We start from the raw sequence: 19,548 nt of genomic DNA, 5'->3' as shown, positions 1-19,548 counted from the left end.
GATTTTAATCAGAACTTTCTCTGTTGCAACTTAAGATAAACTCAAAGCAGTCAATCATACCGCAAGCCAATGAGAATCAAGGTGAATATAGGTACAGCTTATTTATCTAGAGCCGTAAGATTGAACTATCTCAGATACCTTCGGTCAGGCACGGAAATGGTCTTTTCATTTAGTTCTTTTTTTCTTTTAAGATTTCATTCATTCATTCATTTATTTGACAGACAGAGATCACAAGTAGGCAAAGAGACAGGCAGAGAGAGGGGGGGGAAGCAGGCTCCCCGCTGAGCAGGGAGCCTGATGCGAGGCTCAATCCCAAGACCCTGAGATCATGACCAAAGGCAGAGGCTTAACCCACTGAGCCACCAGGTGCCCCTCATTTTAGTTATTTCTAATAGTAATCTAAAATTAATTACAAGCCTCCCTGTCTTTTTTTTTTTTTTTTAAGACTTTATTTATTTGACAGAAAGAGAGAGAGAGAGATCACAATCAGGCAGAGAGGCAGGCGGCGGGGGGAGAGCAGTCTCCCTGCTGAGCAGAGAGCTCAATGCCTGAGCTGAAGGCAGAGCCTTAACCCACTGAGCCACCCAGGAGCCCCGCTTCCTTGTCTTTTTAAACAAAGAACATAATTATAAGCTTTCTTAGCATTTAAACCTAAGTCCTCTTGAAAATCACATATGGGGATCTCTTAGATGTTAAATGAAGTAATGAATATAAAAGGTTTTGCCTAGTACTCAGTACCTAATAATGATCAATAAATACTAACAAACTCTATTATTTCTAAGCTTCTTATGACTTTTTATAAGTTTTTAACAAATCATTCAAATTTTGCAGATTTTAATTTGCTACCGAGTGAGAATTTGATAGTTAAGCTAGATACTAATATAATTTTTCTTTAACAAACAACTCAGGCTTGAAATCAAGATTGAGTACATGGACCTTATAACTTCTATTTTTGCTATAGGAAAGCCTACTACCTCCTGCTAATATTTCAGATGGCTGAAGTTTCTAATAAGTAATCTCTCTATAATGAAGTGCTACATTACTACTCTTTACAGACAACTGAAACCTAATGAAAGGAAAACATATTATATATGTCCCAAACCTTACAAAGATGTGCCATGTTTTAGGCTGAACACTGTCTATATGTTTTAGTTGACAGTTACCAACCAAAAATTTTGTAGTACAAGAATGCTGAACTTGGGGTGCCTGGGTGGCTCAGTGGGTTAGAGCATCTGCCTTTGGCTCAGGTCGTGATCCCAGGGTCCTGGGATCGAGCCCCACATCAGGCTCTCTGCTCAGCAGGGGAGCCTGCTTCCTCCTCTCTCTCTCTCTGCCTTTCTGCCTACTTGTGATCTCTGTCAAATAAATAAATAAAATCTTTAAAATAAAAAAAGAATGCTTAACTTACATTCAGAAATTACAGATCTTAAAGACTGTTAGTGCTATTTATTCCTTACTTGAAAAACCAACTTAATGCAGTATAATTGTCCCTCACTTTCCATTTTCTCCTTTCAGTTGTTAGAACCCCCAGTTTTTTGCTGGGCACACATACCTAGACTACTTTTCTTTTTTTTTAAAGATTTTAAAAGATTTTATTTATTTATTTGACAGACAGCGATCACAAGTAGGCAGAGAGGCAAGCAGAGAGAGAGAGAGAGAGAGGAGGAAGCAGGCTCCCTGCTGAGCAGAGAGCTGGATACGGGGCTCGATCCCAGGACCCTGGGATCATGACCTGAGCTGAAGGCAGAGGCTTTAACCCACTGAGCCACCCCGGCACCCCCTAGACTATTTTTCAAGTCTTCCTTGCATCTAGGCATACACAGTGACTAAACTCTGGCCGACGAGTTGTTAGTACCTTCCAGGTCATGTCCTTGTGTTTAAAAAGGACGCTATGTGGGGCACCTGGGTGGCTCAACTGGTTAAGGATCTGCCTTCAGCTCAGATCCTGATCCCAGCATCCTGGGATCAAGTCCTGCGTTGGGCTCCCTGCTTGCAAAGAGCAACCCCCCACCCCCGGATCGTACTCGTGCTCTCTCGTTCTATCTCAAATAAATAAATAATCTTTTTTTAAAGGAAGTTATTTGTTCTTCAGTCCTCTTTCTTTTTCCCTCAACCTGGAACTTGAACCTGGTGGTAATGAGGCAACTTTAAAAACGTGAACAAGGACAGCATCCCAGGGAATGGCAGAACAAGATGAAAAGCAGCAGGTGGATCCCAGGACCACAGTGAGGGGCAAAACTACCCTATCCTAGGGATTGCCTTCTAATTAGGACTTTAGCTGGAGAAAGATGTAAACTTTCATTTTGGTTAGACCCATTTTCAGGCCTCTGTTGTAGCAGCTGATGTAACATTTAAGCTAATAAACTCATTTTACAGAAGAAACTAAGACTCAGAAACAGAGCAATGCACCCCAAAATACATTGCCAGTTTGGTGGCACAGTCCAGATTCCTTCTACCCAAGCAGTAGATGTCTGACTCCGAAGCCCACACTCTAACAGCCTAGATACTGCCTCCTATGCAGAAAAATGTGAAGCTGAGTTACTACTGCAAACGACATGGACAGCAAGATTTTTTTTTTCTTTTTGTAAATAGGAGATTGAAATGCAGTTCTGATGAATAGGTTTTACTTAAACCACAGCCCACTAAGGACCCTGATAAGCATATGCTTAACTGCTCAGCCAGGGTAGTCCCTTGTTCTCAGGGAGTTGGGAGTTTTACTTTGGGAAAGCTACAATCAGAAGCTACCAAAAAAAAAAAAAAAAAATCAGGGGGCACTTGGGTGGCTCAGTGGGTTAAAGCCTCTGCCTTCGGCCCAGGTCATGATCCCAGGGTCCTGGGATCGAGCCTCACATCAGGCTCTCTGCTCAGTGGGGAGCCTGCTTTCTCTTCTCTCTCTCTCTCTGCCTGCCTCTCTGCCTACTTGTGATTTCTGTCAAATTAAAAAAAAAAAAAAAAAAATGAGGACTCTTGTAACTACTTCAGAAAAGCTACAAAAGTTAATATCCTCGTACTTTTAAAAAAAGATTTCACTTTAAACTAATCTCTACACCAAACATGAGTCTCAAACCCACGACCCTGAGATGAAGAGTCATAGCCTCCATCAACGGGGCCAGCCAGGCACCCCCGTACAAACTGACTTTTTGAGAATTAACTAGGCCGCGGTAATAAGGACAAACTGGTGTGGAGAAGTAAGGACAAGCTGGAGTAGAGAGAGAGAAAAGATGTCAGCTCATTATAACAGACAAGGAATAAGGTTAAGAAAAAAGTGTTTGGGTGGTGGTGATGGACAAAGCGCTGAAGGGATAAACAAGGCAAAAGAATAATTGAAAGAGCGGAATTTAAGAAGCTGGGGCTTCTTAAGGAATAAAATGTCTGGGAGAGCCACTGCTTGGGATTCGACCACAGCTCTTCCTCAAATAAACCTAAAGTCAAATATTGTTTTTTAAAAGATATAATTAGAAAATCAAAAAAAGCAGTAGTGATTAAGCTAGCTGAAGTTTGATATCATGAATCAGCAATCACTTTTCTACATCTCAGCAAATACTCTGGGTCTTAGCAAGGTAAAGGTCAAAGGAGCAATATATCTGAAGAACTCAGTACCATCATCCTAAGTGGGTGATTTCATTCATTCATTCAACAAATATTAGAGTGCTGGGCGCCTTGACTTGGTCATTAAGCGTCTGCCTTCGGCTCAGGTTATGATCCCAGAGTCCTGGGATCAAGCTCTGCATTGGGCTCCCTGCTCAGAGGGAGGTTTGCTTCACCATCTCCCACTCCCCCTGCTTGTGTTCCCTCTCTCGATGTCTTTCTCTGTCAAATAAACAAATAAAATCTTTAAAAAACAAAACAAAACAAAAATTAGAATGCTAACACCCTCACAGGAGCTATTATCAGGGCGAACAAAAAGGAGTGGTCTGTGACAAGTTCAGTTCAGAAACTGGGACTAAGCATTTAGAAACTTCTACAACTGGATAATTATTTATATCTATTTAATTAAAAAAGAACCCCACGGTTTAATGTTTTTATGCACATGAGTATCTGTATGTATACTGTCATTCCACTTGCCCAGCCATTCATTTTTATTGTATTTTACAGAAGTATTGATCTGTGATCAATTACATAAAACAAAACAAAACAAAACCAAAGACTAACAACTAAAGCAACTGGTCTTTCACCACAGACAGTTTGAGAAATATTAAAGTGCTTAACATTTTGAAAGACCCACAAAATTCTCGTCTGCAGGAGTAGCAGTGAGCCACGATAGAAGGTACTTATTCTAATGAAAAGGTAATTGCAAAGAGACTACAAAATAAATTTTAATAAGTAAAACAAAAAGATAAAGTGATGAGTGTGACCAAGGAAATAACCAGGGAAATGAGACAGTACTAGGTGGAGCCCGCTACTTCACATAGCCTAGCTGGTCGGAGCCCCCGGTAAGCATGGATTCGGACGGCAAGTGTGGCCCCAAGTGTGGGTAATGGGCAACAAGGGCAAAGCGAACTGGAAAAGCAGGAAACAGAGTGAATGATTATGGCATACCTTCACAAGGGAAAAGGCAATATTTTAGAGTTGCAGGATAAATTTATGCAGTGTTCCAAATGGGATCCTGAGGCGAGGGACTTTGTTACTAGCAATTCGCTATCTCAGAAACCATCCAAGGAAGCCACCTTACAGTTTAAAGAAAAAGTCACAAATGTACTGGGTATCTGAAGTCACAAACTCTTGTCTGAGTCCTTAACACTCTCACTGACATGATGGCAGGGGCGCCTGGGTGGCCAAGTCGGTTAAGTGTCTGCCTTTGGCTGAGAAAGGGATTCTGGGGGTTGGGTTCTCTGCTCAGCAGGGGGCCTGCTGCTCCCTCCATCTCTGCCTTCTACTTCCCCTCTGCCTGCTGCTCCCCTGCCTGTGTTCTCTCTCTCTTTTGCTCTAATAAATAAAATCTTAAAAAAAAAAAGAAATTTATAGATGTTTTTAAAACTCTAGGGGAAAGGCGTATGGGTGGCTCAGTTGGTTAAGTAGCTGCCTTTGGCTGAAGTCCATGATCTCAGGGTCCTGGGACAACCCCCATATGAGGGGTCCCTACTCAGTGGGAATCTGCTTCTCCCTCTCCCTCTGTGCTCCCCCTGCTTGTGCTCTCGTGCTTACATGCTCTCTCTCAAATAAATAAAATTTTAAAAAATATACTCAGTCGGGGAAAAAACCTGCTTACTAATTAGTGAACAGAAATATCCTACTGCCTACTACTAAAATGTTAAAGGCAGGGTCCTGGGATTGAGTCCCACATCGGGCTCTTTGCTCAGCAAGGAAGCCTGCTTCCCTCTCTCTCTCTCTCTCTCTGCCTGCCTCTCCACCTACTTGTGATTTCTCTCTGTCAAATAAATAAATAAAATCTTTAAAAATAAATAAATAAAATGTTAAAGGTTTATTTATTTATTTATTTATTTATTTATTTATTTGTGCAAGGGAGGGCACAGGAAGATAGAATCTCAAGCAGACTCCCAGCTGAGTGCAGAGCCTGATGCAGGGCTCTATCTCACGACCCTGATAACATAACCTGAGCCAAAACCAAGAGTCAGATGATTAATCAACTGTGCCAACCAGGTACCCCTATTAAAATTTTTCAAAAAACATGTATAACCTCGTTTTATGCAATTTATTTTTTTATTATTATTATGTGTATTTCTTTAAAGACATGTCTTTCAATACATGTCCTTGATTCATTAACACTGAACTCAACAGCCAGCAGCACAATTACTCATGCCTGAAGGAAGCTTATCTAGAACACACACTGTTTCTGTGAAAACACCACAGCCTTCTTGTTCTTAGGAACACTAGAGAACACTTCCACATTAAACTGGGGGGTCATTTTTAACAGCGAAATCACAAACAAAAAGCACAAAAATTCAAAAAACATAAAACACGACACTAAATAAGACTGTGAAAAGGACACTGGCTTATTATGAGAGTTTAAACAAGAAGGCAGAGTATCTTTTTCTTTGACCTCAATTGGGGACATACACATCAGGTAACTCAACTTTGTCACTACCCTACACAACTCCACAAATGACCTAAAAGTGCTACATGTACTGATTTTGGAGTTACAAATAAATTTTAGCACAGAGATGAATTTGTAAATATGGAATCCATGAATAACAACGACTGATTGAACCTAAAATATAATCCACAGGATGGAAGAACAGACGAGGTGAACTCTAAAGCTACGTAGTACCGAAAAATGAAAAGAAATTTAAAATATTCAATTTTAACTAATAAGTAATAATGTATTTGTTTGGTATACTATTTGAAAAATCTATCCTGGTCTATGACACAGTTTGAAATAATTTTTAAGCCAACAGTTCAAAATTGAAAGTTTTCATATCAAAATCCAGATTTTGGGGGCGCCTGGGTGGCTTAGTCGTTAAGCATGTGCCTTCAGCTCAGGTCATGATCCCAGGGTCCTGGGACTGAGCCCCGCACTGGGCTCCCAGCTCAGTGGGAAGCCTGCTTCTCCCTCTCCCACTACACCTGCTTGTGTTCCCTCTCTCTCTGTGTCGCTCTGTCAAATAAATAAATAAAATCTTAAAAAAAAAATCCAGATTTCCACCACTTCCTGATGAAAATTAGCCTAATAAGAGCTAATACTGTATTTCACACAAGCTAAGAAGCCATCAATTATAAGATTCATCGTTTTTGAAAAATAATCTCTATGTCCAACATAGGGCTCAAACTCACAAACACATTGAGAGTTATACGCTCTACTGACTAAGCCAGCCAGGCACCCCAACATCCACCAGTTTTTAAAGTAACACCAAGGGGCGCCTGGGTGGCTCAGTGGGTTAAGCCACTGCCTTCAGCTCAGGTCATGATCTCAGGGTCCTGGGATCGAGTCTCGCATCGGGCTCTCTGCTCAGTGGGGAGCCTGCTTCCTCCTCTCTCTGTCTGCCTCTCTGCCTACTTGTGATCTCTCTCTGTCAAATAAATAAATAAAATCTTTAAAAAAAAAAATAAATAAAGTAACACCAAGAAAAAAGAAACACAAGCAGTTATAATTACATGATGGAACCTGAATTCAGAGATGTTTGCATGCTAATGTGCATCTCAGAATTGTTAAAATATGGCAATATACAGCACTCAGTATGTGCCAGTCTGTTCTAAAGATCTATGTATTTTAAAATTCATCTAACCAGGGTGCCTGGGTGGCTCAGTGGGTTAAAGCCTCTGCCTTCGGCCCAGGTCATGATCCCAGGGTCCTGGGATTGAGCCCCTCATCAGGCTCTCTGCTCAGCGGGGAGCCTGCTTCTCCCTCTCTCTCTCTGCCTGCCTCTCTGCCTACTTATCATCTCTGTCTGTCAAATAAATAAATAAAATCTTTTAAAAAATACAATAAAATTCATCTAACTTATGCAAAAACTCTATACAGCAGGCACTATTATTATCCACATTTTAGAGGTGAGGAAAGAGAGGCACAGTGGGTAGGTCCAAGTTCACAGAACTAGTAATTGGTTGGCTGGAATTCAAAGCCAAGCAGTTTGAGTGCTTAACTATTACATTAAGTTGGCTCTCTGAGCCTACATTTCTGGCGGCAACGACTGGCTGGAGCTGAGTTCCATCTCCACAGTCAAGTCAGGAAGGCAGGCTCCGGCTTCATCCAGGGCTCTGCTCTCTTCTAACCTGACCTGCTGGACTGAACAACAAGGCTACCCAGCTGACACTTGGGACTGGATTAAACAGCAGGATACTATTTATTAACAAAAACAGTTCTACAGAGAAAAAACACATTTGAATAAAATTTGACACAGAGTTAGTTTTATCTAGAAGGACCAGAAAGGGGTAATGAGGAAAAACTCGAAGACAGTAGTTCTTCCATTAGTTTATATTATGTGAAGTATTAGGTGCTCTGAGAGATAAATAAAATGATGAAATGAACATGTATCCTGTTATCAAGATGCTTTTATAGTCTGCATATAGTGTAGTTAACAAAGTAACTGAAAATCCGGTTATCGTTTTTTTTAAAGATTTTATTTATTTATTTGACAGAGAGCACAAGTCAGCAGAGAGGCAAGGAAGCAGGCTCCCCGCCGAGCAGAGAGCCCGATGCAGGGCTGGATCCCAGGACCCTGGGATCATGACCTGAGCCAAAGGCAGAGGCTTTAACCCACTGAGCCACCCAGGCGCCCCAAATCCGGTATTTTAAATAATTCTAGTAAAGTGGCTCCATGTTTTAATATGCAAAGAGCTCTAAGACATGTCAATGAAAAAGGTAAGCTGTGAAAACTATAAACAGTATATTATTTATGAATTAAAAATATGTTCCTACAAATACATAATTCTATTGTACAAACGCATAATTATTCAGAAACCTCTGGAAGGATTTATATCACATTAAGAATCATGGTTACTCAGGGCGCCTGGGCGGCTCAGTGGGTTAAGCCTCTGCCTTCGGCTCAGGTTATGATCCTAGGGTCCTGGGATCAAGCCCTGCATTGGGCTCTCTGCTCAGCAGGGAGCCTGCGACCCCCTCTCTCCGCCTGCTTGTGATCTGTCAAACAAATAAATAAAATCTTTAAAAAAATTAAAAAAAAAATAATCATGGTTACTTCTGGGGGCACCTGGGTGGTGCAGGTGGTTAAGTGCTGGCCGGTCATGACTCACATTTGAGGGACTGAGCCCCAGGAAGGGCTCCATGCTCAGCATGGAGTGCGTGGAGTTAGCTTGTGATTCCCTCTCCCTCTCCTCCTATCCCCTGCTCACACAGGTGCTCTCTCTCTCTCTCAATTAAATAAATAAATCTCAAAAAAAAAAAAAAAAGAATCATGATTCCTTCTGAAACGAGAATGGAAACTAAAGATGGTAGTCAAAGGGGCCTTAAACTTTACTAGCACTGTTTGCCACTTTGTGTCATAAAAAAAAAATTAAAAAGCGGGGACCTGGGTGGCTCAGTGGGTTAAGCCTCTGCCTTTGGCTCAGGTCATGATCTCAGGGTCCTGGGATAGAGCCCTGCATAGGGCTCTCTGCTCAGCAAGGAGCCTGTTTCCCTCTCTCTCTGCCTGCCTCTCTGCCTACTTGTGATTTCTCTCTGACAAAAAAAAAATAAATAAAATCTTTAAAAAACTTAAAAAGCTAATTAACAAAATAATATGTACAATATAATGCAACCCATGGAGGTGATTATGTATCAGAACTCTTAGTCTTCAGTAATTGCCACATGACATTCACAATTTTACCAAGAAAAACCTGAAAAGGACAAATAATCTACTAACAATTGGTAAACTGAGCATAATCAGAATGACAGCCTAATAATCCTAATTTAATATTTGTTTTGCTAACCAACAGTCCTATTTATTTTTATTCAGATATACACAAAGGAGACCAAAAAAAGAAGCACTGGGAATAGGAGTGACTAGGAAAGAAATAAGTGAGATGAGGCATGTGAAACTGAAAAACCACTGAAAAGTAAAAAGGGAAAAAAGGAAGGTGGCATAAAACTAGCATGCTGAAGGTGCGTTTACAGCTTAAAGACACTGACATAATGTAGTCTGCAGTATTTCCTCACCATTCCCAATAGAAACCCCGATTTTTTTTAAAGTACTCAGTAACTACTTAACTGACGCAAAAATGGAGAACAAAATGCCAGTTCAAAAAATCTAATTCGACCATTCATTTATTCAATAAATACTTACCAAGCATTCAATACCAACATATTTGATCATATAACTGTCTTCATGAAGCTTAAAACATAGTTACAGCTTCCCTGGAGTGAACTTCCCCAACCATGACTATTTACTATAGAACTAAAATAATTCATGTTAACCAATAATCAATTCATTTACATTGTTTTAATGGAACAACAAAAAAAATTAGTGTTTTAGAACACTAAAAGAACCAGATATTTATTTTAAATTGAACTCTACAGCTCAGAAGATTTTAAAAGAAAAGCAAAGGTCAAGCTTTATCCTCAGATGACCTAAATTATCATGATCTAAAAAAAACGTAGGAACATTATGAAGTCAAACACCAGTCTCTTTGCAAAATAAATCCAATGAATCTAACACACTCTATTTCCATTACAATTAACAATAAGTCAGCCAAGGTAAAATACTGCCTCATTTATTCTCCCTATTTTCTCTAAGAAATGAACAATGCTTTCCAAAAATACATTCTTTCCAAGCAAGGCATCATTATGAAACTTGTCTACCAACTAACCTATCACAAATGCCAGCATCTCAAAGTCTTAACATCTAAATGTTTTCAAGTTAAAGGTAACTTTTTGTACAAAAATGTGGATAGCATTTCTGCCTAAGGTATAAAAATATAAACAGGCCTTGTCTAGGATCCTCACACAAACCAAAAACAACAACAAAACAAAACAAAAAAACAGTATAAACAACAGAAGCGTATAAAAAGAGAAAAATGGTACTTCCTATCAGCAAATTTACCTAATTCTTCTATTCTCTTCTAAAAGATAATCAGATTCAAGAGTGATTATAACTAATTCTCAAACCATAAAGCACTGGACTTAATTTACCTTTTAGGTATTTAAATGGGTTACTTCAAAAACTACATAAAAAAGATGCTAACGAAAGAGTTCTTAAGGGATGCCTGGGTGGCTCAGTAGGTTAAGCCGCTGCCTTCAGCTCAGGTCATGATCCCCAAGTCCTGGGATCCAGTCCCACATTGGGCTCCTTGCTCGGGGGGAGCCTGCTTCTCTCTCTGCCTCTGCCTGCTTGTGTGTGCTCTCTCTCTCTCTCTCTCTCTGACAAATAAATAAATAAAATCCTTAAAAAAAAAAAAAAAAGACTTCTTGAACGTAGCATTCCTTTAAAAAATATATTCTCTAGAATGTTTTCCCAAGGTATGTTCTTCAGAACACAGTTCTATAAGGTTTCCTGAGGAAAAAAGGGATCTGGTCAAAAAAATTGGCAAATACAACTTACTTTATATCTCCATCTTGAAAATATCTGTGAACTGCTTAATAAACCTTGTATAAATATTAACTTTTTGTTTGGTTTTTGATCATCACCCAGCACATTTCTTTGGCAACAAATTTAAATACATCTGTTCACGTTTTTGGGAACATACATTGGTACCAATAGGGTGCATAATATTTAAATGATTCTAGGTTTTTAAAATTGCCCTTAATAATCTACAACAACCGGGGGGCGCCTGGGTGGCTCAGTAGGTTAAGCCTCTGCCTTTAGCTCAGGTCATGATCTCAGGGTCCTGGGATTGAGCCCCACATCAGGCTCTCTGCTCAGCAGGGAGCCTGTTTCCCCCTCTCTCTCTGCCTTCCTCTCTGCCTACTTGTAATCTCTGTCAAATAAATAAATAAAATCTTTAAAAAATAATAGTAATCTACAATAACCTTCAGAAAAGCCATATAGTTTTAAAAAGAATATGAGACATCCTTGGGTGGATATAGAAGTGATCAAAACATCAATCATTATTAGGTTTTCTCTGACACTGTCACTGCAAGAGAGAAAACACTTTCCAGTTATGACACTGACCGGGTTATTAATGTAGAATATGAAACTTGAACCCAAATAGGAGTTTCAGACTATACATTTATAGTAACATGGTATAAAATGCTTGACCAAACCAAAACTATGTCTAAATTTAAGCACACATTCCTTAATAATGATTTTATAATAAGAAAGTACAGCTGTCTCTTTATTGTTAGCCTTTTTGCTTTCTAAGCCAGTTATGATCAAACCTAATTTAAAAAGAGATGACTTTGAGGCCCCTGGCTGGCTCAGTCAGTACAGCATGTGACTCCTCATCTTGGGGTCTTGAGTTCATGCCCCATGAAGGGCCTGGAGCCTACTTTAAAAAATAATAATAAAGGGGCTCCTGGTGGCTCAGTCCATTAAGCAGCTGCCTTCGGCTCAGTCATGATCTCAGAGTCCTAAGATCGCCCGGTGTCAGGCTCCCTACTCAGTGGGGAGCCTACTTCTCTCTCTCCCTCTGCCTGCTCGCTCTGCCTACTTGTGCTCTCTCTATCAAATAAATACATAAAATCTTTAAAAAATAACAATAATAATAGTATAAAAAAATAAAAAGAGATGACTTATCAATACAGTAATTCCACACACTTTTTCAGGACATAAGCAACTTTCATGCCTTGGGATACAGCTTGAGAAAAGAAACCCTCACTATGATTTACCATCAAATGTTAACACTTGGGATTTTCTTTTTTAAAGATTTTATTTAATTTGAGAGATAATGAGACAATGAGAGAGGGGGGTGAGCAGGAGAGGGAGAAGCAGACTCTCCACTGAGCAGGGAACCCAATGAGGGGCTTGATCCCGGGACTGCAGCATGATGACCTGAATTGAAGACAGTCTTTTAAACGAGCCACCCAGGCACCCCAACACATGAAATTTTCAAGAAATTAGCTTTTAAAAAAAATTTATTAGGGGCATCTGGGTGGCTCAGTCACTAAAGCGGCTGCCTTGGTCTCAAGTCATGATCTCAGGGTCCTAGGATGGAGCCCCGTGCCAGGCTCTCTGCTCAGCAGGGAGTCTGCTTCTCCCTCCCCCTCTGCCTGCTTGTGCTCTCTCTGTCAAATAAATAAATAAAAACCAAAAAAAAAAGTTATTAGTTGAAAGGTAGATGGAAAATTAAGTATGTATGAGCATTCAAAAAAATAAGTAGGAATTTTAGTAGAATTAGTGTTTAGTTGCACCCAGCAAAGTATGTCTAGACTAAAGAAGCTTCAATCACCAGAAATCAGTGCCTTTATTTAAGGCAAAAAGGAGAAATCAAATTTAAAAGTATTTGACTCTAAGTGGCACCTGGCTGGCTCAGTTGGAAAAGCATGCGAACTCTTGATCTCAGGGTCATGAGTTCAAGCCCCACAATGGGTGTAGACATTACTTAAATAAAAGTATTTGACTCTTAGGGGTGCCTGGGTGGCTCAGTTAGTTAAAGTCTCTACCTTCTGCTCAGGTCATAATCCCAGGGTCCTGGAATTGAGCCCTGAACCGGGCTCTCTGCTCAGTGGGGAGCCTGCTTCCCCCTCTCTCTTGCCTGCCTCTCTGCCTACTTGTGATCTTGCTCTGTCAAATAAACAAATAAAAATCTTTAGAAAAAAATAATAAATAAATAAAATATAAATATTTTACAAATAAATATTATGATTTTTATAATTATAAATAAATATTATATAAATAAAATAAAAAATAATAAACCAGACATTATTTAAAAAAAGTATTTGACTCTAAAATATGCAGAGTTTGGGGCACCTGGGTGGCTCAGTGGGTTAAGCCTCTGCCTTCGCCTCAGGTCATGGTCTCAGGGTTCTGGGATCGAGCCCTGCATCGGGCTCTCTGCTCAGCGGGGAGCCTGCTTCCTCCTCTCTCTCTGCCTGCCTGTCTGCCTACTTGTGATCTCTGTCTGTCAAATAAATAAATAAAATCTTTTTAAAAAATAAATTAATTAATAAAATAAAATATGCAGAGTCTAATCAGGATGAAATTCTAGACTTAAAATATTTAAAATTTTATAGAATTATTCATTATCATATAAGTATAACAATCCAAAGTTACTCTTACCTGACAGTATGAAAAGTTAGGTAATATAAAATCAGTAACAGAGGCACCTGGCTGGCTCAGTCAGTAAAGCTTGTAACTACTGATCTTGGGGTGGTAAGCTTGAGCCCCATGATGGGTGCAGAGATTACTTAAAAATGAAATCTTTTTTAAAAAGATCAATAATGTGACTCTAATACATCCAGAAGATATTTAAGTTCACTAACTGAAAAGAGTCCTCTCGGGTCCCCTCCCTATTGGAGAGCTTTGTATTATCACCCAATATCGCTCAATAATGTTTGCTTTGCTGCCCACCAAAAAAAAAGTATTGGTCTAGGGGCACCTGGGTGGCTCAGTGCATTAAGCCTCTGCCTTTGGCTCAGGTCATGATCCCAGGGTCCCGAATGGAGCCCTGAACCGGGTTCTCTGCTCAGCGGGGAGCCTGCTTCCCCCTCTTGCTCTGCCTGCCTCTCTGCCTGCTTGTGATCTCTGTCTGCCAAATAAATAAAATCTTAAAAAAAAAAAAAAAGTATTGGTCTAGCACCTAGTAATTTGTAAGCTGCTATGATTATAGATCTGGGATTTCATTCATATAACACTATAATTCATTCTTTTATTGAAGATTTATTTATTTGAGAGCCAGAGAGCCAGAGAGTGAGCAAGCACAAGTGGGGGGAGAGGCAGAGGACGAAGGAGAGGGAGAGGATCTCCAACAGACTGCTCATGGAGCACGGAACCCAACACGGGGCTCCGTCTCATGACCCAAAGATCACAACCTGAGCTGAAACCAAGAGTCGGACAATTAACTGACTGAGCTACCCAGACACCCCTATAATTCATTCAACAAATACTTATTGAATATCTACTACTATGGAAAAACAAGGACTGAAATATTTTAAAACTCTTCCCTAAAGACATTTAAAAGTCTAGAAGAGATGGGGCACCTGGGTGGCTCAGTGGGTTAAAGCCTCTGCCTTCGACTCAGGTCATAATCCCAGGGTCGAGCCCCACATCAAGCTCCCTGCGGAGCGGGGAGGCTGCTACCCCACCTCTCTCTGCCTGCCTCTCTGCCTACTTGTGATCTCTGTCTGTCAAATAAATAAATAAAATTTGGGGGGAAAAAAGTCTAGAAGAAATGATACAAATAGTAGAAAGCATAAGAAATGTACCATCTAGTTAAAATGTGAAGATTGCTGAGGTGGGGGGAACAATATGGGTGGATTTAAAGGACCGTGATGGGTACCTGGGTGGCTCAGTTGGTTAAGCATCTGACTCTTGATTTTGGCTCAGGTCACCCCCTCAGTGTCCTGGGATGGAGCCAACATAAGGTTCTGCACTGGTCATGGAGCCTGCTTAGCACTATCTGTCTCTCTCTCTCCCTCTGCCTCTGCCCGCCCCCGCCCCTACCAGGCACAGGCTTGTGCTCTCTTAAAAAAAAAAAAAAAAATTTAAAGGACAGGTACACTTTAGGTGTGTCTGTGTGAATGGCTCAGCCGCTAGAGCATGCAACTCCATCTCAGGGTTGTAAGCTTGAGCCCCATGTTCGGTGTATAGATCATGCAAAAATTTTTTTAAAGATGTTATTTATTTATTTGACAGACAGAGATCACAAGCAGACAGAGAGGCAGGCAGAGAGAGAGAGGGGGAAGCAGGCTCCCGGCCAAGCAGAGAGCCCGATGAGGGGCCTGATCCCAGGACCCTGAGATCATGATCTGAGCCGAAGGCAGAGGCTTTAACCCACTGAGCCACCCAGGCGCCCCAGATCATGTAAAATTTTTAAAAATCTTTAACCAAAAAAAAATAATAAATAAATAAAGTAAAATAAAGGACAGGCAGACCTTAGACAAAGAGGCTTTCTGCTGAAGAAAAGCACAAAAGATGGAAAATCACAATGAAGATAATTTAATTTTACAGAAATGGAAAAAAATGCAAAATAGTAAACAATGATGTGTGATTGGAGATTCCCAATTCTGGCAACTTAAATATCCAGACCAGATCAAATCACCAATTAAAACATCTAAAATTGTATCACTCATTCTATTGCTGCTCTACAAATACTTTCAAATTAGTGACCCATGACCATTTTTACCCATTATATTTCCTAATGGAATGAGATGATGACACAAATTTTATTCACACTGTAACTTGGAGCAAACTTTTAATTCTCTTCATAAGACAAATTATTTTCCAATTTTGAGTATACAAGCTCAAACTTAGGCAAGAACAAGAACCTTCATTTTTGGGCGCCGGGATGGCTCAGTGGGTTAAGCCTCTGCCTTTGGCTCAGGTCGTGATCTCAGGGTCCTGGGATGGAGTCCCGCATCGGGCTCTCTGCTCAGCAGGGGGTCTGCTTCCCTTCCTCTCTCTCTGCCTGCCTCTCTGCCTACTTGTGATCTCTCTGTCAAATAAATAAAATCTTAAAAAAAAAAAAAAAAAAAAAGAACCTTCATTTTCCTTTCAATTTATATAAACAACACACAAGTGATAGTCAAGCTTCATTTTGAAGTCAAAGTGCAAAAATTAAGTTGTTCCATTCACTATGGAAGATCAGTGTTCTAGTCTCAGTTCTGTAATACTGTGCAAGCTGCTTTAGTGATCTGTGCCTGAGTTTCCTAACTTGTAAAATGAGGTGGTTCAACCGGGATGATCAGCAAAGGACATTCTAATTTCAAAATCCTATACTTGATGCTACACCATCTTTTCCACAGAAGTCATTATGATAAGGCCAACTATTAAGAAAAGGGGGGGGTCTTCCTCCAAAAACATGTAATAAAAAACTATCCTTTATTGAGCACATACTAAATGCCAGGCTCTATTTCTTTCTTTCTCTTTCCTTTTTTAAGATTTTATTTGGGAGAGACAGAGAGCTAGAGAGCACAGCATGGTGGAGGGGCAGAGTGGGCGGAAGCAGCAGACTCCCCACTGAGCGGGGAGCGCAGAGCAGGGGCTAGATGCAAGGGCCCTGGGATCCTGACCTGAGCCAAAGACAGACACTTAATCGACTGAGCCACCCAGGCGCCCCATCAGGCTCTATTTCTTATTTCACTTAATCCTCATTTACAACCATAAAAGCAGGTGGTTCCCCTACTTTACTCACAAGGTGTTATCCATCTCTTGACTGGTCCAATCAAATTAGGGGTGAAAGACAAGGATTCAAATCAGATCTAAATCCAAACCAAGCTCTAATAAACCATACTTGCTGCCTCAAATGAAAAAATACCAGAAATATAGGGGCGCTGGGTGGCTCAGTTGTTAAGTGTCTGCTTTCCGCTCGGGTCATGATCCAAAGATCGGGCCCCAAGTAGGGCTCCCTGCTTGGTGGGAAGCCTGCTTCTCCCTCTCCCACTCCCCCTGCTTGTGTTCCCTCTCTCACTGTGTCTCTTCCTGCCAAATAAGTAAATGAGATCTTAAAAAATATATATATCAGAAACAAAACAAACAAAACCTGAAGACATACGCTGTGACTTGGGTAATCTGGAGAGAGTATGGTCTTATAATAGGCAGTTTGAGTGCCTTGTAACCATGTGGGAGCAGACAGAAGGCAAACATGGAGTCCCGCTTCGGGCTCTCTGCTCAGCAGGGGGTCTGCTTCCCTTCCTCTGTGTGTGTGTGTGTGTGTGTGTGTGTACACGCGGCCCCCCCACACGCGCGTGAAATCTAATTTTCAAATGAAGGAAAACAGATTCACCAGCTTTCAACTTACGCTTTAAACAGTTCTAATCCAGATCTGAGAGGTTAATTTTAATATTATGTAAATTTCCAAAATTCCCAGATAAGTATTAAAATATGGGCATCAGCAAGAAAACTTCCTTGAAAAAGGCAAACCATGGTTGAATCCTGACCCTACTACTAACAGTGCACGACCTTGGTCAAGTTACTTCATCTCTCGAAACCTCATTTCATTTGTAAAGTGAAGATACCATCATCCATCTTGCAAGGCGGTTAGATTAATGGAGAATACAGATTATAGAGAGCTCAGCATAGTACCTTCCTCAAGGTAAGAGCTTGACAAACGAAAGGTATTATTATCCCTCCAGATCCGGGCAACACAGAACATAGGGCCTATGTTCATAGACATCCCAATTATGTCTATGAATACGACACAAAGTTTACCTTTAAAATGCCATACTTTGTCACTTTTCTGTAGATCTAAAATTATTCTCGGGGTGCCTGGGTGGCTCAGTCGTTGGTTAAGCCTCTGCCAAGCGTGGCCTCAGGTCCTGATCTCAGGGTTGTGGGATCGAGACCAGCACTGGGCTCCCGGCTCCGGGGAGAGCCTACTTCTCCCTCTCCCGCCCACCCGGCTTGTGTTCCCTCTCTCGCTGTCTCTCCCTCTCTGTCAAATAAATAAATAAAATCTTAAAAATTATTCTCAAATAGTTTATTTTGAAAATGCCGCACACACTAATTTCTAATAGAAACTAACCAAACTTCAGAGTAAGTTTATGCTAAACCTAACGCTGAACCAACGATCCAACACAGCTTTCCATGGCTGACAAGTTTTCAAAGTGACGCTGCAAATCCTGTTTGCACCGACGGTTCAGACTTCTGAATGGGGTGAGCGTAAGGGAGCGCCACGGAGGCGTCCCGGGGCGGCGTGAGCGCGAAGTACCCCGACACGCTCAGGCGAGCATTTCCCCAAAGGCACAGAGTTGGAGGAGCCCGAAAAACGAGGTCTGAACTAGTAACACCTGCCAGAAGGACCTCCCTGCAGTTGAAGGGGCAGGAGCAGGTGGCTCTGTGCCCCCGTGCCCCCAAACTATCTTTTTACTCTCAGCCACAGGCTCGGTCAACAGCTGGGTTTTCAACCTCGCAGCCCCCCCAGGCCCCACTCCAGGCTGCGGCGGAGGCAGCAGCACTTCAGCTTCCTCTCGACGCGGGCGAAGGCGGCCAGGGCCCGCAGCCCCCGGGGGCACAGGGGACGAGCCACCTGGGCGCAGGACCGAGCCCTTCCCGGGCGGCACCGGCGGAGGACCACCCCCCAGGCCGGGCCTGCGGGGCTCCGGGGCGCGGCTCCTGTCAGCCCGGCCGGAGCGCCGCGGAGGGGGCTGCGCGGGGGGCGTCAGGGAGGAACTCCGCGGTTTCAGCAGAGGAAGGGAGGCAACGGGAGAGGCGGCATGTGGACCCCCAGCCCACGGCGGGGCGCGGGAAGTCACCTCCAGGCCCCCGAATCCTCCGTCCCGTTCCTGCCCGAACCCTTCCCAAGTCGCGGACCCATCGCGCTCCCCTCACCGTCTCGGCTTCTGTGTGCTGGGGTCCGGCGCTCTGACCCCCCATCACCCCGCGGAGGAAATTCATCTCGTCGCTCAGCCACCGGCTCTACCGGCCCCTTCGGGAAAGGAAAGGTAACTTTCCCTGCCTCCGGCAGGGCCTGGCCCCCAAGCCCGCACTCTGCACTCCCCAGCCGCGGCCACCAACGCCTCCTACTCGGCGGCCGCTCCAGCCCCCTGAGCCCGGAAACAGCCGCCACCACGAGTGAAGATGCGCATGCGCGGGGACGTGGCATTACGTGGCGGCTCGAAGGGCGAAGGCAAAGGGGAAAAGTAGGCGAGCGGAGGCCGGTAGCCCGTACCCGCCCAAGCCCCGCCCACCGCGCTGGCCCCTCCTCCCTCGGCAGGGACACGCCTCCTGCTCCCGCCCTCCGCGGGTAGCGACCGCCGGCCCCCGTCACCCACGTGGTCGAAGCCCGGCCCTGCGGGCTGGAGAGAATCCCGGTAGTGTGCGTGTTTGGGCTTGCGGGGTGTTTAATTGTCGCCGGAGGGGACGTACTGCCAGCTGTCGAGTCTGGGGTCGTATTCTGTGGAGTCGAAAGTGAAATTTTACTTCGGCCGACGTGACAGGTAAGGGGTCCCGGCCCCTGGGAGGTTCCTTGGGGTTTGCGGTTGAGCAGGAGGAGCCTTGGGGCCTTCCGATCCTTGTAAACTGCTTGTCTTCACAGGGCTTTGTTTGGTGGCAAAGAGTGGTCGAGCCCCCTCGTTCCACGGCCACCGGAGGGCGCGTTTCCCGGTCCTTGCTCTCCAAA

At 42.7% G+C, this 19,548-nt stretch overlaps 1 protein-coding gene across 2 annotated transcripts in view; it reads right to left on the bottom strand.

Annotated features, from left to right (window-relative positions):
* USO1 (USO1 vesicle transport factor) overlaps positions 1-18,986 on the bottom strand; it is a 94,080-nt gene extending 75,094 nt beyond the window's left edge. The window contains exon 1 of one of the 2 annotated variants that reach the window (XM_059385280.1): positions 18,759-18,986. In XM_059385280.1, coding sequence (XP_059241263.1) covers positions 18,759-18,824 — 66 coding nt within the window. In that variant the 5' untranslated portion in view covers positions 18,825-18,986. The remainder of the gene's footprint in view (positions 1-18,758) is intronic. The other variant, XM_059385286.1, reaches the window with a different exon arrangement.
* Between the last annotated feature and the right edge of the window lie 562 nt (positions 18,987-19,548).

The sequence above is a fragment of the Mustela nigripes genome, chromosome 1, assembly GCF_022355385.1.
Source record: "Mustela nigripes isolate SB6536 chromosome 1, MUSNIG.SB6536, whole genome shotgun sequence".
NCBI classification, from domain to species: Eukaryota; Metazoa; Chordata; class Mammalia; order Carnivora; family Mustelidae; genus Mustela; species Mustela nigripes.
This window is presented reverse-complemented; position numbering and strand designations above follow the sequence as displayed.